General features: G+C 42.8%; 1 protein-coding gene across 1 annotated transcript in view; it reads left to right on the forward strand.

Annotated features, from left to right (window-relative positions):
- sema6bb (sema domain, transmembrane domain (TM), and cytoplasmic domain, (semaphorin) 6Bb) overlaps nt 1-20,966 on the forward strand; it is a 135,868-nt gene that overhangs the window by 71,445 nt on the left and 43,457 nt on the right. The window contains exons 4-10 of the mRNA XM_031318271.2: nt 3,330-3,390; nt 3,512-3,574; nt 15,271-15,369; nt 16,848-16,938; nt 17,408-17,527; nt 18,083-18,171; nt 19,055-19,272. Of these exons, the coding sequence (XP_031174131.1) occupies nt 3,330-3,390; nt 3,512-3,574; nt 15,271-15,369; nt 16,848-16,938; nt 17,408-17,527; nt 18,083-18,171; nt 19,055-19,272 (741 nt within the window). The remainder of the gene's footprint in view (nt 1-3,329; nt 3,391-3,511; nt 3,575-15,270; nt 15,370-16,847; nt 16,939-17,407; nt 17,528-18,082; nt 18,172-19,054; nt 19,273-20,966) is intronic.

Raw genomic sequence — 20,966 nt, forward strand, 5'->3', positions numbered from 1 at the left:
GACGGACAGGGAGACGCTCACTTGTGGCAAAGATTGGAAAGCTTGGGAGGTAAAGCTGCCAGGCTGTTCAGCTGCAGAGCGGCTAGCAGAGAAAGTATAGCATGCAGACGAGGGCAAGTATGTGGGGAGATCACATACCATAGACACTATATACTAGTACTATAAGGTGCACACTCTGGACTAATCGTCATAGGACAATGCTTTGCCGTTAGTATACAACTAGTTAATGCACTTTGCCAATGACTTGCAGACTGATGTAATTTAAACTACAACTTTGGAAAGCTGCTGTTTCAAAGTTTGGAAATATAACTAGAGCGGCAACCAGTGACTATTTTCATTATTAATCCATCTACCTTTTTTCTTGATTAATCTGTTAGGCAATTTGGCCTATAATAAGTCAGTGTGTGGACATGGCAGGCATAAGTAGTCACAGGTGGACTTTCAAAAGGTAGGTTTTATGAAGGAAGAACACAATTTACAAAATAAGCCCATAAGATGTCATAAAATAACCAATATGTCAAAATACAAACAAATCAAGAATCCTTAAATATGTAAAAAGTATACTTATTTTTGTCACTATTTATTTTTACCCCAATTTAAACTTCTTTTGTTGATAGATGTTACTTATTTTGTATTGCATGTGCAGGAATTCATAGTTTCAGATATTTGTTTTTATGAATTTTGAAATTCTTGTCCATTTTAACAATTATTAATATGTAGTTGTCTTTGGTGCGATTTAACTGCTTTTTTGAGTGGTTGTTGCAGCCCTAGGCTCAAGTATACAGATGAGGTACTGTGAGTTTAATGCTTGAAGGTCTTTGACCAAAGTGTTGCTCTCTCAATCAACTAGTGGGTGGTGCAGGATTTTTCTGCACTTTTCAGTTTTTGAGAGCACTACAAATTTACTTTTTAGGAGTTAGTATGTGATATCAAACTGGGGCACATATTTACAGACGCCTAAATACATGCAAACTCGCACACAGACGTGCCAAAAGGGTTCTCTCCCTCAGTCAGCAGAAGTGTCAGAGTAACTCGGTGGTCAGCTCAAATCTTTCCATTTCAATTTCTTCCAGTGGAGCAGCTTTTCCTGCACGCTATTTGCAGAGGCTCAGCTCTGATCACACTAAACCACAATATGGCTGCTAGAGAGAAAAAGTGTAGGAAAACTAAAAAGAATTATAGGAAAACTTTGCGGCTTAAGATGTCTTGACCTTGAGTCTGCTGTTGTTTGGTCGGCCAAAAGGAGAAAGTTCATGAGCTGGTCAAGTCTGAAATTTAGAAAATGTTGACAGTTTCTCTTCAGATTCTCTTCAGATTCTGTGTTGACCTGTATTAGCCAGGTCAAAAAGGGTCGGAGGCGATTATAAAAATAACAGCTCAGGCACACGCACACGCACATCCTACACACACATACACAAGGCCAGACAAAGAGAATGAAATAGGAGACTTTTGATTTGTAGGCTTTAGGCCCGGATTTTGTGAGTTGAGGCGCCTTTGTTAAGTTATGACCTAATCAATCGAGGCTATTCAAGGCTGCATGCGCATCCTGCGACATAAAGAATAATGAAATCTTTACACAGTTCGCATGTTAGTCCTAACATGCGAACTGTGTAAAGATGAAGAACCCTGAATCCTAACCCTGTAGCACAGTACACATTAAATCCACTAACACATATATAAACAAACAAAAACATACAAGCCACAGGCTTTGCATCATTCAAACAACCTGGAAGGCAGGAGAAGAGAGAGAGAGAGAGACAGAGAGAGAGAGAGAGAGAGAGAGAGAGTAGAGAGAGAGACAGAGAGAGAGAGAGAGAGAGTAGAGAGTAGAGAGAGAGAGAGAGAGAGAGAGAGAGAGAGAGAGAGAGAGAGAGAGAGAGAGAGAAAAAAAAGGAGCTGCAGCATAAATAATTCCCCCTCCTCTGCACTATCAGAGGCAACAGTGCTAGCTGCCAGCAACTCTGACCAGGAGGCCTGTTGCTATATTCATTATGTTAATGCTGAGACAACGCTGAAGCAGCCTGGATGAGATTATGCCTCACACTCTGGCCCACTCCACTGTTTGGAGAACGCTTAAACTCTGACCTGTTAAGCAGGGACGAATTGAGCAAGTGTTTGGTGATTTTGCCCTTCTTCGGCACTTAGCTGTTATCCTGTTCTGCGAGGTTGAGTAAGAGCGGGAATCTTTTAAAAACACCAGCAGGAAGTGAAGATGAATTATTCAGGAGCGGAGTATGGCACTTGGCCTACCTGTGCTCTCATCATGCACACATTCTCACAGCTCTCTCTTTCAGAAAAACAGATGCAAACATTGATACACACACTGCAGTGGTATGAATACTCACATAAACCGGCACTACATGGATGCATACATGATAACCCCTGCCTCTATCAAAGAAAAAGGAGAAACCAAGAGAACATGCAGCACTGGGAGGCAGAGCTGGATCAGAGATGGGATCGATACTGCAGCAATAACACGGCTATGGCAGATTTACAGATTAGCCTATTCAGAGCCTTTGCTTAGATTAAACCCAAACTTCAGCTCCATCCCAGCTGATACAGAGGCCTTGATCAATATGCAAACGTCAGCTGTTAGCTGCCTAGCCCCAACTCTCATTTAGTTGGCATTTTAACAGCACCATCCAAGGTTACTGCAGAATTATCAGCAGATTAAGAGTGTGAGAAAGCAGTGTTGGGAATATCATGAATACATGCATGGTGTTAGGTTTAGGACCACGTGTAGGCAGCTAGCGAGGGTGTGCAAGCATCAGTATAACAACTTGATTATATCATCCATTAATTCAATTTCAGGCTTTTGAATAAGACTGATAAGCTGAATCCGGGGGCCTAGGAGCATATTCTGTGCAGCAAGTAGAGTTTAATGAGTGGAGGCAAAAGGCGAAGGGGAAATATGAGACATCATTATGTAGTCGGGTTCCATTTCTCATATATATATTGGGAGAAATGGAAGACATTGTAAAGCTGTTCTCTAATCTCTGAGGGTCTGATCAACTTCAAACGAATAAAAGTCACTAATATATATGCATTACATAGCTGCAAGCACAGTGAGTTGTAGAACCACACAGATTCAACATACAGAGAAATATTCCTAGTCAGAGCTTGTATTAAGTGTGTGGCCTGGATTTCATCCAAAAGAATATCTGCATCGACCTGCACTGTCCTGAGCTAGCAAATATACTGTATATATACTGTACTTGTGCTATGGAACTGGTATTCATGGTTTGCTTGGTGCAGCTTCTTGCCTTACCTTAAGCTTTAGATAGTGCTGTGTTGGCTGACTGCCACTCTTTCTATATTTCTCTCTCTAGGGATGACCTTTTCCGCGTGGAGTTGGACATTGTTGCAGGAGACGAGATGTTCTACAGCAAGGTGAGCACCTTCTGGACAAACACCCACAGCATTCAAGACCTTTAGGTGGATGCATGACAGAGAAATGCAAATGTGGCTACCCAGCAGTGCATGTGTGAATGTGTGTTTTGTAATTTACTAGAAAAGGACGTGGGAGTCGAACAAGAACGACATCAGGATCTGCAGGATGAAGGGCAAGCATGAGGTGAGACAGTGTGACATCTTCTCTTTCTTTTTAAAAGAGAAATATTCTCTGTTTTCTTTCTCTCGTGGTAAAACAGTACATTCAACCTGCATTAATTGATTATTTTTGGCCACATGGGGACAGTTCAACAACTTGTGAACACATTTACACATCCAGTAGACAGGGAGCAACATAAGCATTGATTCGGAGTGTTTCTGGCGAAAGTAAGAACAAAATTCACTCTCTATAGCTCTGTGTTTGGTCTCCACCAACGCAACATATCTGGCTCTTTAGCTGCTGAATGCTCCACGACAGTAAGTTCACCAGCTAGACACTAAGACTCTGTCTGCCGCTAGGCAGGTAGCATGCAGTGCACTGGGTTTTTTAGAGCATTTTCAATGAAAACTGGTGCATGTTGATGAGAGCGGTGAGATTAAAACTAAAAGTTGAGAGCCGTAAAACGTAAACAAGGAGCTAGAAGATGCTAAGATGCTTCATATAGCTACAGTATGGAGTTGAGTGATGGTAATCTTTGGGTTTCTCACTTTGAGCGACCCCTTTTATATACAAGTAGTCATTTGATAAATTCTTAATATAAATATATTAATTGTAGTGGCTTTAAAGAGCTCCATCACAAATAATGACAAAACATCATTTTTACTTTATGACAGGAGTTTGAACTACACACATTCTTTTTTATTAATTATGAATAAATTAAAAAAAATGTTGATGTTAAATGGATAAAAATGGGCCAACATTAGATCAAATAACTAACTATACAAAACTCTGGCTGAACAACACACTTTAAATTACAATTCATAGCACAAAAACTCTCCATTTATTGATTTTTAAGTTAGTTTAGCATTTTTACTTTATTTTACTGGAGGCATTTTCTGAGTTGTTTCTCAGAATAGCTTCTTTTGAAAAAAAATTTTCTAAATCCCCCAAAGCAAATTGGAGAATGTATGCAAAGATAATGTACACTAGAATTACAGATCAAATATATTGGATGACATTTTGTTAGTGAAATATGTTGAAATCATGTCCAGTCACTCAGAGCTTTCGTCTTACACTATCTCTCTTTCTTACACACATTATTATGGCACATGTCGTACTGTACCTTTCTGCCTGAAGCTTTGGTTTCATTGTGCCAGTCATCTGACTGTCATGCCTGCTGGCTCAGCCTCAAGACAAGGGGGGGATCTGACCGCGTATTATCCCACTGTCCCTGCTCATCTAACACACATCGATCAGAAGAATAGAGCCCCTCCTTACCCATTCACCACTTGTTCCACCATCATGAGTTAGGAATGCAGTTTGTGCCCTCAGAAAATGCAGGTGGGCGTTTGGAAACGGAGGCGATGAGGAAAGAGATGGGGTGAAACGTCCCAGCAGCCACCAGCAGCCCACGCCTCAATACCTCTTATATCTCCAACACAGACACACACACACACACACACACACACACACACACACACACACACACACACACACACACACACACATCTCTAGCTGCTACACATAAACAGCCCGTATTCAGTGCATGTGTGTGGGTGAGTGGAGTGGTGACGGTTGTCGGGGGGGAAACATGGGATCTGACCCCTCCAGGCAGAGAAATAAAATGACTTATTTAACACAGTGAGAGAACACCTGACATTAAATCTGTGTGAGACAGTGTCAGACAGAAACACAATGGAGAATAGAGGGACAGAGACAAAAAGCTCGGCTGAGAGGAGAAGGGAGACAGAGGTGTGAGAGAAGAGAGGGCTAGATAAAGGAGGGAGGCAGAGGGGGAGGGTGTGGGTCCTTGTTGGCCGGCCCCTGAGGAGAGCTGTGGGGCTGACTGAGATATGAAAGGTCTTCTTGCCCCTAATGACTGGGCTGCCTGGTAAAGCTGAGTCACACGGCAGTGTGAGAGAGATAAGAACACAGCCCGGTCCTTTCAGTCAGCTCTCTGGGCTCAGACGCAAATGAATGGATGTGCTTGTGTGTACATATGCATGTACACACAAGCACATTCAGTCGCACCCTTACACACACACACTCACTATGCTACAGACCATATGGATTTCTAAAAGCCAATACGATATTTTCAGGCCAAAATAGGTAAAAAAATGCAATTATTTTTCAAATAACAGCTTCTGAAAAGTTGGAGCTACACATATGTGGCAATATAATGTTATCCTGTACAACAACAGCCTCAAAAATGACCATAGAGTTGAATCAACACCTCTCTGAACAAAAAAAAAAAGCAACATTTTAAAGGTACCCTGTAGAGTTTATCTAAACTGGGTTTATATTCTGTGTTTCTCCCCAAAAAACAGTGTTTAATGCATTTCCTTTCTCATAAAACATTTATATTTTTCTTCTTCTTCCCTGCATGTTGCTAGTGCCTTGTTACTTTTCTTGGCACAATACAACTACCTGTCGATCAGTGGAATAGTGTGGAACCATTGGCAGGAATGTGTACGGTGTCACCTATATGCTTGTGCACATGCACAATACCAAACAATAGGGAACACAATAATCAAGCATTGCTCCATAGCACTACTCAAACACTACAGGGTACCTTGAAGCTTAATAAATGTAGTTGTTACGGAACGGCACAGGAGGTGGAACCCAAAAGCAGACGAAAAACACAATCAAGATTAAGTGTTTAATGAGTGAAATATATACAATAATTGTGCTGGTGGCAAAAAGGAGGGTTGTGTCGAGGGAATCCAGTGGTGAGTGGTGGGTGCAGTGCGCTCTCCAGAGCGTACCCAGTGAAGCGGTGGCGTTGACCATGTGCTAAGGCCTCCTCCAGAGTCCAACAAACAATTGAGTTTGAGTCCAATCCTTACAGAGAGAGAGAGGAGCAGGCGGGATGAGCAGGCAGGCAGGAGTACGAGCAAGCAAGGCAGGCTGCAACAAGAGATAAACAGAAAATATTTTAGCTACACAAGCTAAAACACCAGGTAAACAGATAACACAGGGAGCCAGGAGTGCAACTATACCACACTGGTAGACGGTACGATCTGGCGACGAGTGGATCACAGAGCCAGCCTTAAATACTGCAGGAGGGTGATTAGGGAATGAGCTTCACCTGGAGCCACCTGCCAGCTAAGCCACGCCCACAGCTCAGTCATCGGCACAGGAGGGAGGGACATGAGGGAAAACCAACAAAAAAACCACACAGAACAAAAAGAAGCACGGGCTGCCATGATGACATCATGACAGTAGTGTCACAATAGCGATATCTATTGCAGTGTAGTACATTTTATGGACATTTAATTTATAGATGAAAATGTTTTACACAAACTCAAATATTAGGATATATTAAAACAAATACCTCAAAATCAATAAAAAATATTCTGACAATTGCTACTGCTGCTTTAGGAAAGCCTTTCAAAAGAAGTAATGTGAACATGATTACCAAACAAGTGGAATGATTCACTGTTTAGTTTACTGAGCTATAAGACTTTGGAAACTACAATTAGGAACTACACGTTCCATGTGAACTTCCATGTCAAAACACAGTTGTGCTGTCATTGTAATATCTTGGATTCATTTAGTCAAAAATGTAGCTTGATGAAGCTTGGCTTTATCATGAAATACTTGAATTGGAATTATCATTTTTCCTCTCAACCCCTTATCATCCTCATGCACAGAACCCTAAGTAATATTCTGTATGTCGTGCTGACTGCAGTCTTTCAGCACCTATGTCCGGGAACACATGGTGGTATTGAGAATTCAGACCTAAGTGTGCAGATCCTTTTTTTTCTTTTCTTAATATTTGATTATTCAACCTTCTTTGAACAAAGATCATATGTTTAGAAAATAACACTGAAATAAGTTCAGGCAATGGTATCACGTACTGTGATGCAGCCTTTAGGACCTGGTTGGATGTTATGATAACCAAATTATATGAATTTTGTATCATAATATCAATTACAGGGAGGTATTGCCTAGCTACAGTGTTTACTGGTGGACTTTTGTATTAAAATCCATTAGATTTATACAGGTGTTGTTTTTGTGCCCCTGTTGCTATTTTGCTCATCACGTTGGAGGTGAAACTGACTGAATAATTAACCAAAGAACAATCTTTTTCTGACTCTAATGCATGCATACACACAACATGGAGGTGTGATCACCAACCCTCATGTACATTATACAGTATATACTGTATGTTCATACATATTCATGATTTCAAGTGTTTTTTTCCTGCTCTTTTTTTGTTTCTCTCTCTCCTGCACATGCATGAAAACAATTAAGAAAGAAAATCACACCTAGCAGCCAAGCAGTCATCTTCTGTGTGCCTTCTTCACCCTCTGTCCCATCCCTTCCCCTCTTCCTCTCCTCCACTCCTGAAAATGACCTGTTCTGCTTGGAGGATGGTTGTGTCAGATGTGAGACATTCCCCACCTCATAATTGGTTTTGTAATTAAATGTTTCTGCTTGGTTGATCACAAAGGACATAGTATTCTCCCTAATTAGGCTGAAAATTCAATATCCTAATTCTTTTTGCCTTTTTTCTACTCCCGTGTTGACCAAGCGATTGTTGATGAAGGCAACAGTCGCCTTCGCTGTCACTCACTCTGCATATTCCTGTCATATTTTCCTTTGTCCTTTGCTTTCTGCTGTCTCTTTATCTAGCCTGTATTTGCCCTTTTCATGTTGTTCTCTGTCATCCCCTCCCCTTCTTTCCCTCCGTCCCTTTCTCTTCTTATGAAAGCAAAAGAATGCAAGAGATAGAGGTTGAGACGTTCCCCAGAGGTGGCACTGTGCCAATCCATCAGGCCATGGCAGTGTGGCATGTACATGCAAACAAAGGCAATCCCATATAGAGCGCTTTTAAAGAGTGGTTGGGCATCGTTATAAGCAGCACTTAGTGAGATTGTTTGATCAATATTGCGTTGATCGTGCTCTCTGAGGAGCTTAGGGTTTTCAATCGTCCAACCCAAATGCCTTTTCTGGGTCGGACAGTGAGAAGATTCAGTTTCGCAGCCTTTTTTGGCTCGCAAATTAATCAATTTGAAATACCACATGTGGATCCACTTTCATTCTTTGTAGTTGTTTTTTTATCTCAACAATGCTTCAAATGTATGAGCCATCTTATTTCTCTGCCTTTAGATCTGAGACATTGTGCAATGTCTATCATTACTACTACTACTACTGTGCACTAAAGCATTTGCTACCGTCTTTTGGAAGTTGCCCCATACTTAGGACATAGGGGGCCCTATTTTAACGATCTGAAACGCAAGTATCATACGCCAAACGCGAGTAGCTTTGTGGGAGGATCTCGGGCGCTGTTGCTATTATACCGGCGGGATAAATGACTCTTGCGCCCGACGCAAATCTAAGGGCCCTGACACACCAACCAGACGGCCCGACCGTCGGCAGAAAAGTCAGTCGGACTGATCAGTCGGGTCCCGAGGTCCAAAAAATGTCTCAGAACACACTGAGGCGACGCCGACTTGAGTGTACGCTCTGCGCGTGCGCGAAACGTAATACGTCTCCATACCAGCAGGCGGCACTGCTCTGTATTGTTTCCATTAACAGTCTGATTATTTCCCAGAAAATGAAAACCGGCAGCTGATTGGACGAACGTGTCACGTGGTTCTTTTTTCTCCGGAAATACACAGCCAGACTGTCATGGCAGCTTGTTCAGAATACGATCTCATATTGTACTAAAATAGTTCACCAAAACGTGTTTCTGAAAACATTTTAAGCGAGAAATAGGCCATGCAGTTGCTGAATCTGTCTTCATTTCAGATTGACAAAGGTCAGTTTAAAAGATTTTTGTCAGATTTTGAGCGGCTCATCCGCTCCCCATTTCCGGGTGAGTCCCGACTGCCCTGTCCCCGACTGAACATGTTGGGTCGGCCCAAATGAATGCCGACGGCTCCTCGGAAGGCCGACGGCACGGGACACACAGAACAGACTCGAGTCAAGGACCTCGCCAGACGGCCCGACGCCCGATTATCGGGCTGGTGTGTCTTCTCTCTAAGATGGGTCGGTCTGAAGTAGCTACATTACTCATAGGTGTGGTTTGGGCGTAACGTGCAATAAACCAATCAGAGCGTTATCTCACATTCCCTTTAAAAGCAGGCGCGCTTGTTCCATGGCGGATTGCTATTATAATGGCAGATTTGCTAGGCGCACGCTCTTAATACATCTATGGGCGCACGCCAGGAGCGGTTCACAGCCAAGGAGACCGACGTTTGCTATTGATTTTTCTTTTTGTCAAAATGTAAATAAAGAAATGTCACAAAAACATACTTTCCAATGTTTTGGGCTCACTCTCACTGAATCACGAGGTTATGAATGCATGGTGATATTTTTGCAATGTAGTCTAACATTAGACCGAGATTACCTCACTATAGATGATGCAGATCTTCTGTCTCTCCTCTCCCGTGCTGCTGCTGGGGGGCATTTGAGTTAAGTGGCATCGGCACATGCAGTTCAACATCACATCTCCTTAAATCCTCATTATTATATTTCCTCATTTATGTCGTCAACACATCCATGATTCATGGAAATGTTGTGTAAAACAAGGTCATATTTTTTCTTGTATTTATGTATGGTTTGCAAAAATGGGAACTGCTGGGTCCGTGAGATGAGAGAAGCAAAGTGTATGCGCGGTGTGCACACTCTACATTACGGCCAAGCATGCGCCCTTAAAATAGCATCTGAATAACGCGCCACTGACTTGAGACTAGGTTTTTCCTAGTCTGTGGCAGAACTGTTTTCTGAAACTGCAAAATAGCACTAGGGAACGTTTGCGCCGGAACACGGCTCCTCTTTTTGCTGAACCGCCCCCGGGAGCGCAAGTTCATTCCCTAATTTACCGACATGAGTCTGTTGAAGGAAAAGTCCGCTGTGCGTCGGGTGTACAAAGTCAATTGCGCTGGGTGCAAGATAGGGCCCTAAAGGTTCAACCTTTATTGTATCTTTCACATCACAGCAACCCATTTTTATATTCCCAAAGAATTTGTACTTTTGAGACTACCACCAAACTCACGACACAGTGCTGAAGTGCAAGAACGCCATAAACATCAAATATGGAGAAAAGAAGGCTGTGAGAAATTGCCTTTACCAACTAAAAAGTGGCTTTATCATAAAATAGTTGCATAGGACATTAGTGTGCTGCTGAGCGTATTTTCTCGATCTATTCCCCAAAAGCCTTTTTTTCTCATTTTATCATATGTATAAATCACAATGTGACATGTTGCCACCATTTTCTCAGCGGGTTGTCAGACAGAGAGCTGTCCAGGGGTGATTCAGGTTAAGTAATGTGGTCAAGGATTGACTGTGTGTGTGTGTGTGTGTGTGTGTGTGTGTGTTTCCACCAGGGAGTGGAGCTCAGCCGACCTCACGATCTGTAGGTCTTGCTGCAGGTCAGCTCTACCACTGAGGCTGCCACATGGCTGACTGGCCTGAAAAAACTCTGGTTTTCTCTGTTTGCTCCAATCTGTCTCTCTTTCCTTCACTTTCTCTCAATGTCTGTCTCTTTCTTTTTTTGTCCTCCTATCTCTATTATCTCACTTTTCCTCCCTCCCTCCCTCCCTCCCTCCCTCTGGTGTCTGATGTTTGTTTGTGGCCTGTGGTGTGTTCAGTCAGAATTACCATCAAACTGAGAAGAAGGGTTGCTGAGGGACGCAGATTAGCTTTAACATGCTGAGTAAGACCGCAGCACTCAGAACTGCACATTGCTGCTAATTTGGTACCGCTGTTAATTTATCCTCCGCCCACATGTGCACAAACATACACATTCCCTCTCTTCTTGTCATAGAGAGTCACTCTGTTTTCAGTCAAAATTGTGCCTCAGGGATTTTTCTGGGAATGACAAGCCTGTTGTTAATGAGTGAAGAAAAGGCTTGCCAAACCTTTTTGAGTGTGTATTGTGTATACAGTATATGTGTGTGTGTGTGTGTGTGTGTGTGTGTGTGTGTGTGTGTGTGTGTGTGTGTGAGTGAGTGTGTGTGGGAGAGTTCTGGCTCAATGGCAGCTCTTGGCAGAGCAATGCTCTCTTCTCCCTGGTCACTAACATCAGGGGACCAGCCAGGCATGTAATGGAAACTTTGGAGATTTAGAGGAGCAGCTTGCTAAATACAACCTTCTGATGTACTGCCTTAGATGGCTCCTATTGTACGAACATTGCCAAAGCAGGTCATCAACTTATTATATTTTATAAGGGTATGACACATGCTGTGGTTGCTCCTAAAGCAGGAAAATGAGCTGAAGATTTTACGACGTATGCACCTGTTTTGTATTTTGGTTAGACTAAACAGGGGATTGCTGATTGTTGCCAGAGTTAAAATCCATGTTCGTTTAGGTTTTTGGATAAAGCCTCATCATTAAAACAAACATTGAACCCAGGCTAAAACCAAATGAAAAAGGGTTGTTTATCATCTCAGACTAAAGGTTGAGTTCCGGACAAGATAGATAGAAAGCAGATGCCGAATGTGGAGCCTCCTCAGTTTTAATGGTGTCTGACTGCTGCAGGTTGTTTTGAGCAGATGTGTTGTAGCAACAGAGAACTTGTTGCCGATCCTCTGACTGCGCGTGTGTGATCACTTGCATTGTGTCAATAGAAAATCTCTGTGCCTGTGCCGAAAATCCAAGAGGCGATGAATGCACTTGCTCAGTCAACATCTGCAGTAGTAGTAGAACTAGCCTGGCAAACATCTGCCTTTAGAGCAAGAGACTGCTGCCTGCGTAGCCTCTAGTTTATTTAAAAGCAGATACACATATGCAAACTTGCTCGCAGACACACATTGTACGCACACTTATAAACTAACCATCTCCCCCTTATCTTTTCACACTCTTTCTCGTCCTTTAAATCTCCCCTCCATTCACAACCACGACCATATTTGCACTCGGGCGTGTGCTCCTGTGTAATTCATCTGTGCTGCAGATGAATTTTTTAGAGCCCAGGCAGCTCTGCCGCTGTCAGTAAGAGGAGGAGGAGGTGGAGGAAGAGGAAGAGAAGGAGGAGGAGGGCTGCAGTCGTCTGGGTCTTGGGAAGGCTTGCCAGCCAGCACAGGTGGCGTTTTGTCTGGATTCTGCCCAGGGAGCGAGGGAGCAGAGAGAGGGGAGGAGGCAGAGGGGATAGGAAGGAGGCACCAGGACGTACAGCATTTGGAGTTATATATAATTGTTTCATTCAGTGATTCAATACCTGATCCTTTGTAATTGGTTTATTTCTTTAATGTGGAAACCGTAGTAAAGCCCTAATCCAGCTGAATGCATTGGGTTTTGAATAAAGAAAGACCAATACCTGGAAGTGCCAAATTGCTTCCTGGAATAGCATGTACACTAATGCAGCAGGGGATGAATTGTGGATGTCTGTAAAGTACAAATGGCCATTAAAATTCAATAGTTGAAATGTTATGAAGGATCCAACCCTTGTTTTTTATACTGTAGTCATGAAATGTTTCATTTTCTGTGAACAAGCACTGCCAAATGTGTACATTTGTGCAGTGGTTTTGGCTCTTCTACGTGTTTACTCCTCTCTCGGAGAAGCTGGCAGTTGTACTGGGTTGTTATTAAGAGTGCTTCATCTGGCTTTGTGATTACAGCTCTGACCAAGCTGACAGACTGCAACCCCATCGACAAACAGCATGCAAATGATTCTCACACGAGCATGCATCTGTGCTATGATACAACAGATATACACACACACACACACACACACACACACACACACACACACACACACAGATACATGCAAAAGCCACACATGAACACACACTGTATATATGGGCGATTGACACACACACACACACACACATACACACACACACACACACACACACACACACACACACACACACACACACATATACTGTCACAGTCGCTCCGCAATTTGTCACACAGTGCTGTGCCATTAGAAATTTACACCTCACACTTGACACACCCCCTGCACCCCAACACGCACACACTCACACTCTTTACACTCACACATGAAAACACTTCCTCCTTTCCTGTTTTTTTGCAGTTGAAAAATGAGAACCCAGCAGGGAGTGAAGTGCGAAGGTTGAGGGGTAGGAGGGTGGAGGGTGGAGCATCTGGAATAACACTCACCCGTCTCTCATATCACTGCTTTCCCTCTGATCTCTTCCACACACTCACTCATACACAGTCACACACATACACGTACAGACTGTCATTTCACATACCCGCTATCACCACCCCTGCTTCTGCTCCAGCCCTACTTCTGTTTCCGATGAGATCAGTGCGGGTACTGGTCTTGAAGTAGACCCCATCTGGTGTGTGTGCGCGTGTGTGCGTGTGCGTGTGTGTGTGTGTGTGTGTGTGTGTGTGTGTGTGTGTGTGTGTGTGTGTGTGTGTGTGGCAGAACTGGTGCCATCCTGGCTGGGACACTAGTAGTTTGCGGAGGGGGTTGTTGGCTGCTGTCCACCAGTGATCTACAGTACTTTACTGTACATCGTCACTCAGTACACATGCGGGCAGTGGACTCCACTCTACAAAGTCAAATTGCTGTCGGTACTTTTTGGCTTTTAAAGTCAAAGGTCATGTAAATTCCTGCACATGCAGATTCACTGTTGATAGATTCTTTGTTTGTTCATAATCATGTTACGTTGTTGTCGTAAAGCCCTTCAGACAGTGCTTCCCAATCTGGGGATCAGGACCTCTGAGGGGAGATATAAGGAAGAACAAAAACATTTCTGTTAGCCATACTGTACATATGTTAGAATTTTTCTAATGTTTTTCTAATTGTTTTTTTCTTCTTGTGAAATACTGAATACTTTTACCTCTCTTTATACTGTGCAAGCCTACAAATCAAACTACCTGACAGGGGAAAATAACTCTTCATTTGAACTGCTCACAACAATTTCTTTTATCATTCTTGTCTTTTTTTTCTGTATTTTTAAATTGTATTTATGTTATAATAGTTATTTTGCATCTATGTCTCAATCAGATGTATAAACATACTATACTGTTCACATACATACACAAACAAGTTAATGTAGCAAGCAAGCACTGAGTCTATACTGTTAGCTAATTGTTAAAATAGTTCAAAAGAATGGAACCAGTGCTGTATTTCCATTATTGTGTGATCATCACAGCAGTGTAAAATTTCATCAGAAGTTACATGTTAAACGTGTTTAGTTATTTCTACCATAAACACACTGACACACTATACTTTTGTCGAGGCAGCAGTTTAACTTGAAAGTCATTTTTCTCCGTTTCACTACACCAACATTTATTACTTTTTGGCACTGTGGGGCTAAAGCGACTATTAAGGCATGTGGTGCTTACACCACTTCTCATTTCAAAGAATAGGCATGGAAGGATTAAACTGTGACTTGGGTTTATTTAGTCATTAAGCTCGCTTCATGTAGTTTGACGCCTCACGGTGGAGATATTAGCTTTAAATCTGTTGCTTGTTTTAAAATCCTGAGGCTGGTTTGGATTACCGTCTGTCAATCAACCGTGTGTGTGTGTGTGTGTGTGTGTGTGTGTGTGTGTAGACAGTTAAAGTCTCTGCAGGCTACGTTCAGACTGTATCAATATGATTGACAGCGTTAATGGTGTAATAATTCCACACATCAGGCAACTGAAAAGCTTCATTTCGCAGAGCGGTTTGGATAATCAGTCCCTGAAAAATAAACTCAGTTTTTCCTCTATTTGCTCCATCATTTCGCCTATCTTCTCTTCACTTTTAACTCTCCTGCATATTAAGCTCTCCCTCTCTTTCTTCCCTGCAGGATGAATGCCGTAATTTCATGAAGGTGCTGCTCAGCAGAGAAGGAGGCCTGTTTGTGTGTGGGACCAACGCCTTCAACCCACTATGTGCCAACTACACTGTAAGTTAACTGTAAGATGACGTCATGATGATTGGTTTGACGTCACCTTAACTTTTCTTCTTCAACAGAGGTCTTGCTTCCTAAACACAATCAGTACTCTTCAGGTGAAAATGTACAGCTTGATTAGAGTTGTTTTATTCAGCACTCAGTGCGGTGTTGACTTCCTCTCCGCTTATTTATCCTTCTGTCTGGCAGTTCCAGTGCCTTGTTTCCCTGAGATACAACAGTTGTTATTTCTCGGTGGTTAAACTTTGCGGTCTACCGAGCTTGTTATCGCTGAGAGTCAGAGACGGATAATCAAGAAGAACACAAAGAGCGGAGAAGAGGAAGAGGATGGTATTCAGAGAGTAAGGGTGGAGACGTGACTTGATTTATTTTGCTCGTTATTAAGAAAGCAAAGCAATTCCCCAGTTGGAGGCGGAAAATAGACGCCAGAGTTTAAGCTACAAGTGTTAAGTGTTGACAGACCTGATTCAAACAATTAGCCGCAGTATACTCTGAATATTTCCTCTACCCTGTCCAAAACATATTCGTGTGAAGGTTTGTATCCTGAATCCTCCACCATGCAGCCGTATGTGCTCCACTTCCCGACCAATCCCTGTCTCGCTCAATTACAGTAACAATTTCAAACTTGTGGAAGAAAAACTACACATACATATTAATCATCGCCTCGGCTGATTTCACATCATTCTGCAGGAATATTAAATGAGCGATGAAGGCAGTTGCATTGGCGAAAGAGAAACTGTGTGTGTGTGTGTGTGGGGGGGGGAGGGGGGGGGGTAAAATCCTTTCACTATCAAAGGCTTTTTGAGATAAGTGTTATTTTCAGTCTCTCACATTTCAAACAAGCGCAACAGCGGAACACTGAGATGAACCTGGCCCATTATCTGTCAGCCACTAATGACATTCTACAACAGTGTATAAAACACCTGTCTCTCCATGATAGGCTGTCTGTTTCTCTGGGGTCTAGTTAGCGATGCTAGCTGCTGTTTTATTTATAGCTGATTTTTAATAAAACAACCTTTAAATTATTTCCTTTTCAGCTGCGGATGCGAATTATATTGTGCTGCTACTTTTCAGGTGGATATGTTTGTGATTGTGTAATAGAGGGAGAGAGATGCCGAAGATAGATTTTACGGTGTATTCATGTATGACTTTATGAGGGTGTATGGCACCCTGTGTGTCTGTATGTGTGTGTGTTTTATTTATGCATGAGAGGGTGACTCTTGTTGCTGCTGCTGTGCCTAATTGGCACCAGTGAATCATTAGTTTGCACTTAAGGTAACACTCCCTAATTGTCATTCCCTTTGTGGCTTGTTTTCATAATGCTTCTGTAGACACATTCATATTGTTTACTGATTGATGGTGTGTGTGTGTGTGTGTGTGTGTGTGTGTGTGTGTGTGTGTGTGTGTGTGTGTGTGTGTGTGTGTGTGTGTGTGTGTGTGTGTGTGTGTGTGTGTGTGTGTGTGTGTTCCAGGGAGACACTCTCGAGATGGTAGGAGACACGGTCAGTGGTATGGCGAGATGCCCCTATGACCCCAAACATGCCAATGTAGCTCTGTTTGCAGGTAAGACACTCTTTTAGTTTTAGATCAGCACTGATGAATATTATTGAAAGTGCTACAGTACATACTGCAAGCTCAACAAAACGGAGCAATTGTAATTTTTCTGTTGTATTCATCTGCTTTGTTTACTTCATCTGATTTAAACACTCCACTATAATATAATCAACAGTGTTCTGTGGCTGAAACTGTAGGGAGCTATTACTGCTCAGCCATCATCCCATTAACTGATATGAGCTAGAAGTAAAAATGTTGGTGTTTTTTTTTTTTGCGTTGGAGTGCTGCAAAGTTGCTGCAATTATATTGTTAACCGGTCAGTCATGTTGTGTTTATGATGCAGGACTTTCATAAAATGCTGTTGTTCACTCCAGCTGTATAGTTTGTGGTTATGCTGCTGCTTTAGCAGGCCGTCCAACTCACTAGAGTTTGTGTGTGTGTGTGTGTGTGTGTGTGTGTGTGTGTGTGTGTGTGTCAGAGGGGAATCTGTTTACAGCCACAGTGACAGACTTCCTGGCCATTGATGCAGTGATCTATCGTAGCCTTGGGGACAGCCTCGCTCTGCGCACTGTCAAGCACGACTCCAAGTGGTTCAGAGGTACCTACAGACATGTGTGCATCAGAGTCTGGTGTTTTGAGTGTGTGTCGGCATCACTTAGCAGGATGCAGGATCGATACATGTGTCAGTAGCAGAGGGCTGAGTCAGCAGCCTGACAACTCCATGTTCAGGTCACTGGACACAAAGCTGTCAAACGTACTGCTCCCTGACAGAAAATCCACATCACGGTCACACCTAATGATGACAACAGGACATAAAAAAAAATAAAAAAAACTACACGATATCAGACACACAGGTTGTTGCCGGTCCTGGGTGTAATAGAGCCAAAATGCATAGCGTGAAACCGAGTTCTCGGAAACATCAGGGAGTCATAATGCGCTTATTGTTTGGTGTGAAATCCCCTTTCACCATGTAATGAAATTAAGCATGGCCTGTGCCTCTTTCTCACTGCCCTCATGTTACCTCGGTGTCATGGGAGTGAATGATGCATTTGCAAATGGAGACACTGTTTACTGTATGTTTTCTCTTGGTCCATCTATATTACATAAAACCTTTCTTCTCACTCTCTCACCTTTTCTCTCTCTCGCAATATAGAGCCCTATTTTGTCAGCGCTGTGGAGTGGGGACCTCATATCTACTTCTTCTTCAGAGAGATAGCCATGGAGTTCAATTACCTGGAGAAGGTATAGAAGTCATTCTGATGAAAACATATCCCTCTGAACTCTCAGTATTCACACTGAGGAGCTGCTGGTCCATTCAGAGCATATTTTGAAAGGACTGTGGATGTGAATGTGTGGTTAAAAGGCAACACCATGAAAGCAGATTCCGCTCGAATACATCCCTTCTGTTATTATTTGAATGCCAATATCAACTCTTTTCCAAAATCTACACTGACCTTTCATCGTCATATTCGTTTGTCTGCATATCTGATCCAACAAATCCCGGTCTGAGTTAACAATTCATGTCTTTATTAACCTGAGAAAATCCTTTTTTTATAGCTTTATATATATATATATATATATATATATATATATATATATATATATATATATATATATATATATATATATTCCCTGCCCTTACCAGAGCTGGGATACATCTTTAAAAAAATATCTTTATCAGGAGCTTCTCCTAATAAATTAGTAATTCACATTTGGAAAGAAGTGCTTGCACAAGGTCTCTGGCTTTGACATGTTTATGGAGAGCAGAGTAAATGGAGACTTAAACAGCATCACTGTTGTGTGCATGAGGGCGTTCAAAGAAGCAATTTTGAGATGCGCTGACATTTTTATGAATAATTGATATTAGATTTGCCATTATAAAACAATGATCTGTCAAAACAGGGTTTCTGCATTACAAATAGCATGCAAGTGACTCTTTAGAGATCACCCTGAATTTGAACTAAATATGCCGTTTTGAAGATGAAACCCAAAGCCTGCTCCCCAGCTAATCATTGGAGTGATATGTCAGCTGTGCTTATATAGATATACCTCTCAGTATGGTGCAAGTGTATTTTGCATGCCTACATCTGCCCACATCTGCTTCTCTGGGCTTCATTACGTACAGGTGGTGGTGTCACGTGTGGCGCGGGTGTGCAAACGCGACCTGGGTGGGTCTCAGCGCGTCCTGGAGAAGCAGTGGACATCGTTCCTGAAGGCCCGTCTGAACTGCTCCGTCCCCGGTGATTCCCACTTCTACTTTAACCTGCTCCACTCCACCAGCCCCATCATCAGGATGCACGGCAGGGACATAATACTGGGGGTGTTTTCCACACCAGCAAACAGGTACAACCAGAGGCGATTTCTTTAAGACTGCAAGGGAAGCTCGGCTTCCCCTAAAATGTCAGTGCATTTCCCTGAAGCCTAGTGTCCATTGACTTCAATGGGGCTGCTTTGAGCAGTTTTTTTCAGTGCTTCGAAACTAGACGGTCATTGGATAAATGTTGCTATTGCTACTGCTAATTATGTCCCACCCACGGGCGCTCTGCGTCTCTGGGGGTCAATGGACAGTTGGCTGGCTTGGACTCCGGGCTTCTGTCGAAAGGCTGCATCTTCTTTTGATTGACAGCGATTTTGTACTAAAAGTCGCCGAAGCTGTTCGAGCTCGGTCCCATCACGGATTTTGCAAGCGTAGTTGAAAGACGAACTGCTGCAACCTATTTCTTGGTATTTGCTTGGCGAAATTGCTAGCCAATTTTCATCATACATTTCATACAATTATACACCACATTCCTTGTTTCGGTTTACCCTAATTCCTATATTTCCTCCTTCGAGTTTAATATCGTTTTGTAGATCGTTTGTTCATTCATTCATTCATACAGTAGGCTAGGCTAGTGTTGTAGGGGTGAACTAGCCAGCTAGCAAACTGCACACGATGGCACACGATGTCTGACTACAAATAAACTTAATTTGTGTATATGTGTGGCCCCAATTTACACCGGGCGTGTCTGCGTTGCTATTCAAGTCATGCTTGATATTCCACCAGCTGCTCCACAGAGCGTGCGTGAAGCGGCTCTCCGTTCCACTCCGCTAAAGATATGCACCTTTTTTCACGCGAGCCGCGGGGCATTCAGACAGCCAGGCATTAAGTGAAACAGCGAGACTATCCTGTCAATTTACCAAAAGACACCCCCCAATATCTTTTATGTCTGCTTTACAACACCACAGACAACGAGACATTAATCTTGGAGGTTGAAAAACGTAATAGACATCACAGATCTTTTTTTTTAGGAACAACACCAGAAAAGAGAAGGCATGGAGTTTAACAGGAGTGCTTGGAGTGGAAGGTAGATACTTGCTTAATAAACACGTGATTGATCTGTAAAGTACTTGTAGAGACAATAAAAATCTGCGAGTCGGGCAGGCAAGACGCTCTGCTTCTGAGACACTCCCAGTGTGGTATGGCGCGTGGCGGAGGACGGAACGAAACCGAAATGCAGCACAGACACGCCCGGTGGAGAATCGGAGTGACTCTGAGGGCTTAAGTGGAGGGATTTCAATCCAAGTCTTCTCTGGAAGGAGAAAAGGGCATTCAATCGGAGTGTTGTATAAGAAATACACAGACATAGAAACACATCTTGACATATTTCCCTTGAAGAATACTTTCCGTGATAGACACCCAGTGTGAAGCAGCACTCACACTGCTCACCTTGAAAATGTAGGACCACCACAGTTGTTCCTTCACCTATGAAGTCGGAAAGAGCAAGGCTTCCTACAGGCCAATCAAAGCTCCAGAGAAATGAAAGCGGCTGTGTGGAGGTACAAAGGTCAAGATTGTGGGGTACAGAGTAATTTAAGGCACATGGCATGCTTTCATTGAGGACAAAAGGGTGATTTGTTGAAAGACAAGATTAAATTGAAAAAAGGTGAGAGGAGAGATGCTGCCTAGTAAATTGGGGGGGGGGGGTTATTGGAGCCTGTAGGTATTTGCAGAGTCAAAGACAGCACAAACAGCAAACCAGATTGACTGAACAACACAG

The sequence above is a fragment of the Sander lucioperca genome, chromosome 11 (genome assembly GCF_008315115.2).
Source record: "Sander lucioperca isolate FBNREF2018 chromosome 11, SLUC_FBN_1.2, whole genome shotgun sequence".
In the NCBI taxonomy this organism is placed as follows: domain Eukaryota; kingdom Metazoa; phylum Chordata; class Actinopteri; order Perciformes; family Percidae; genus Sander; species Sander lucioperca.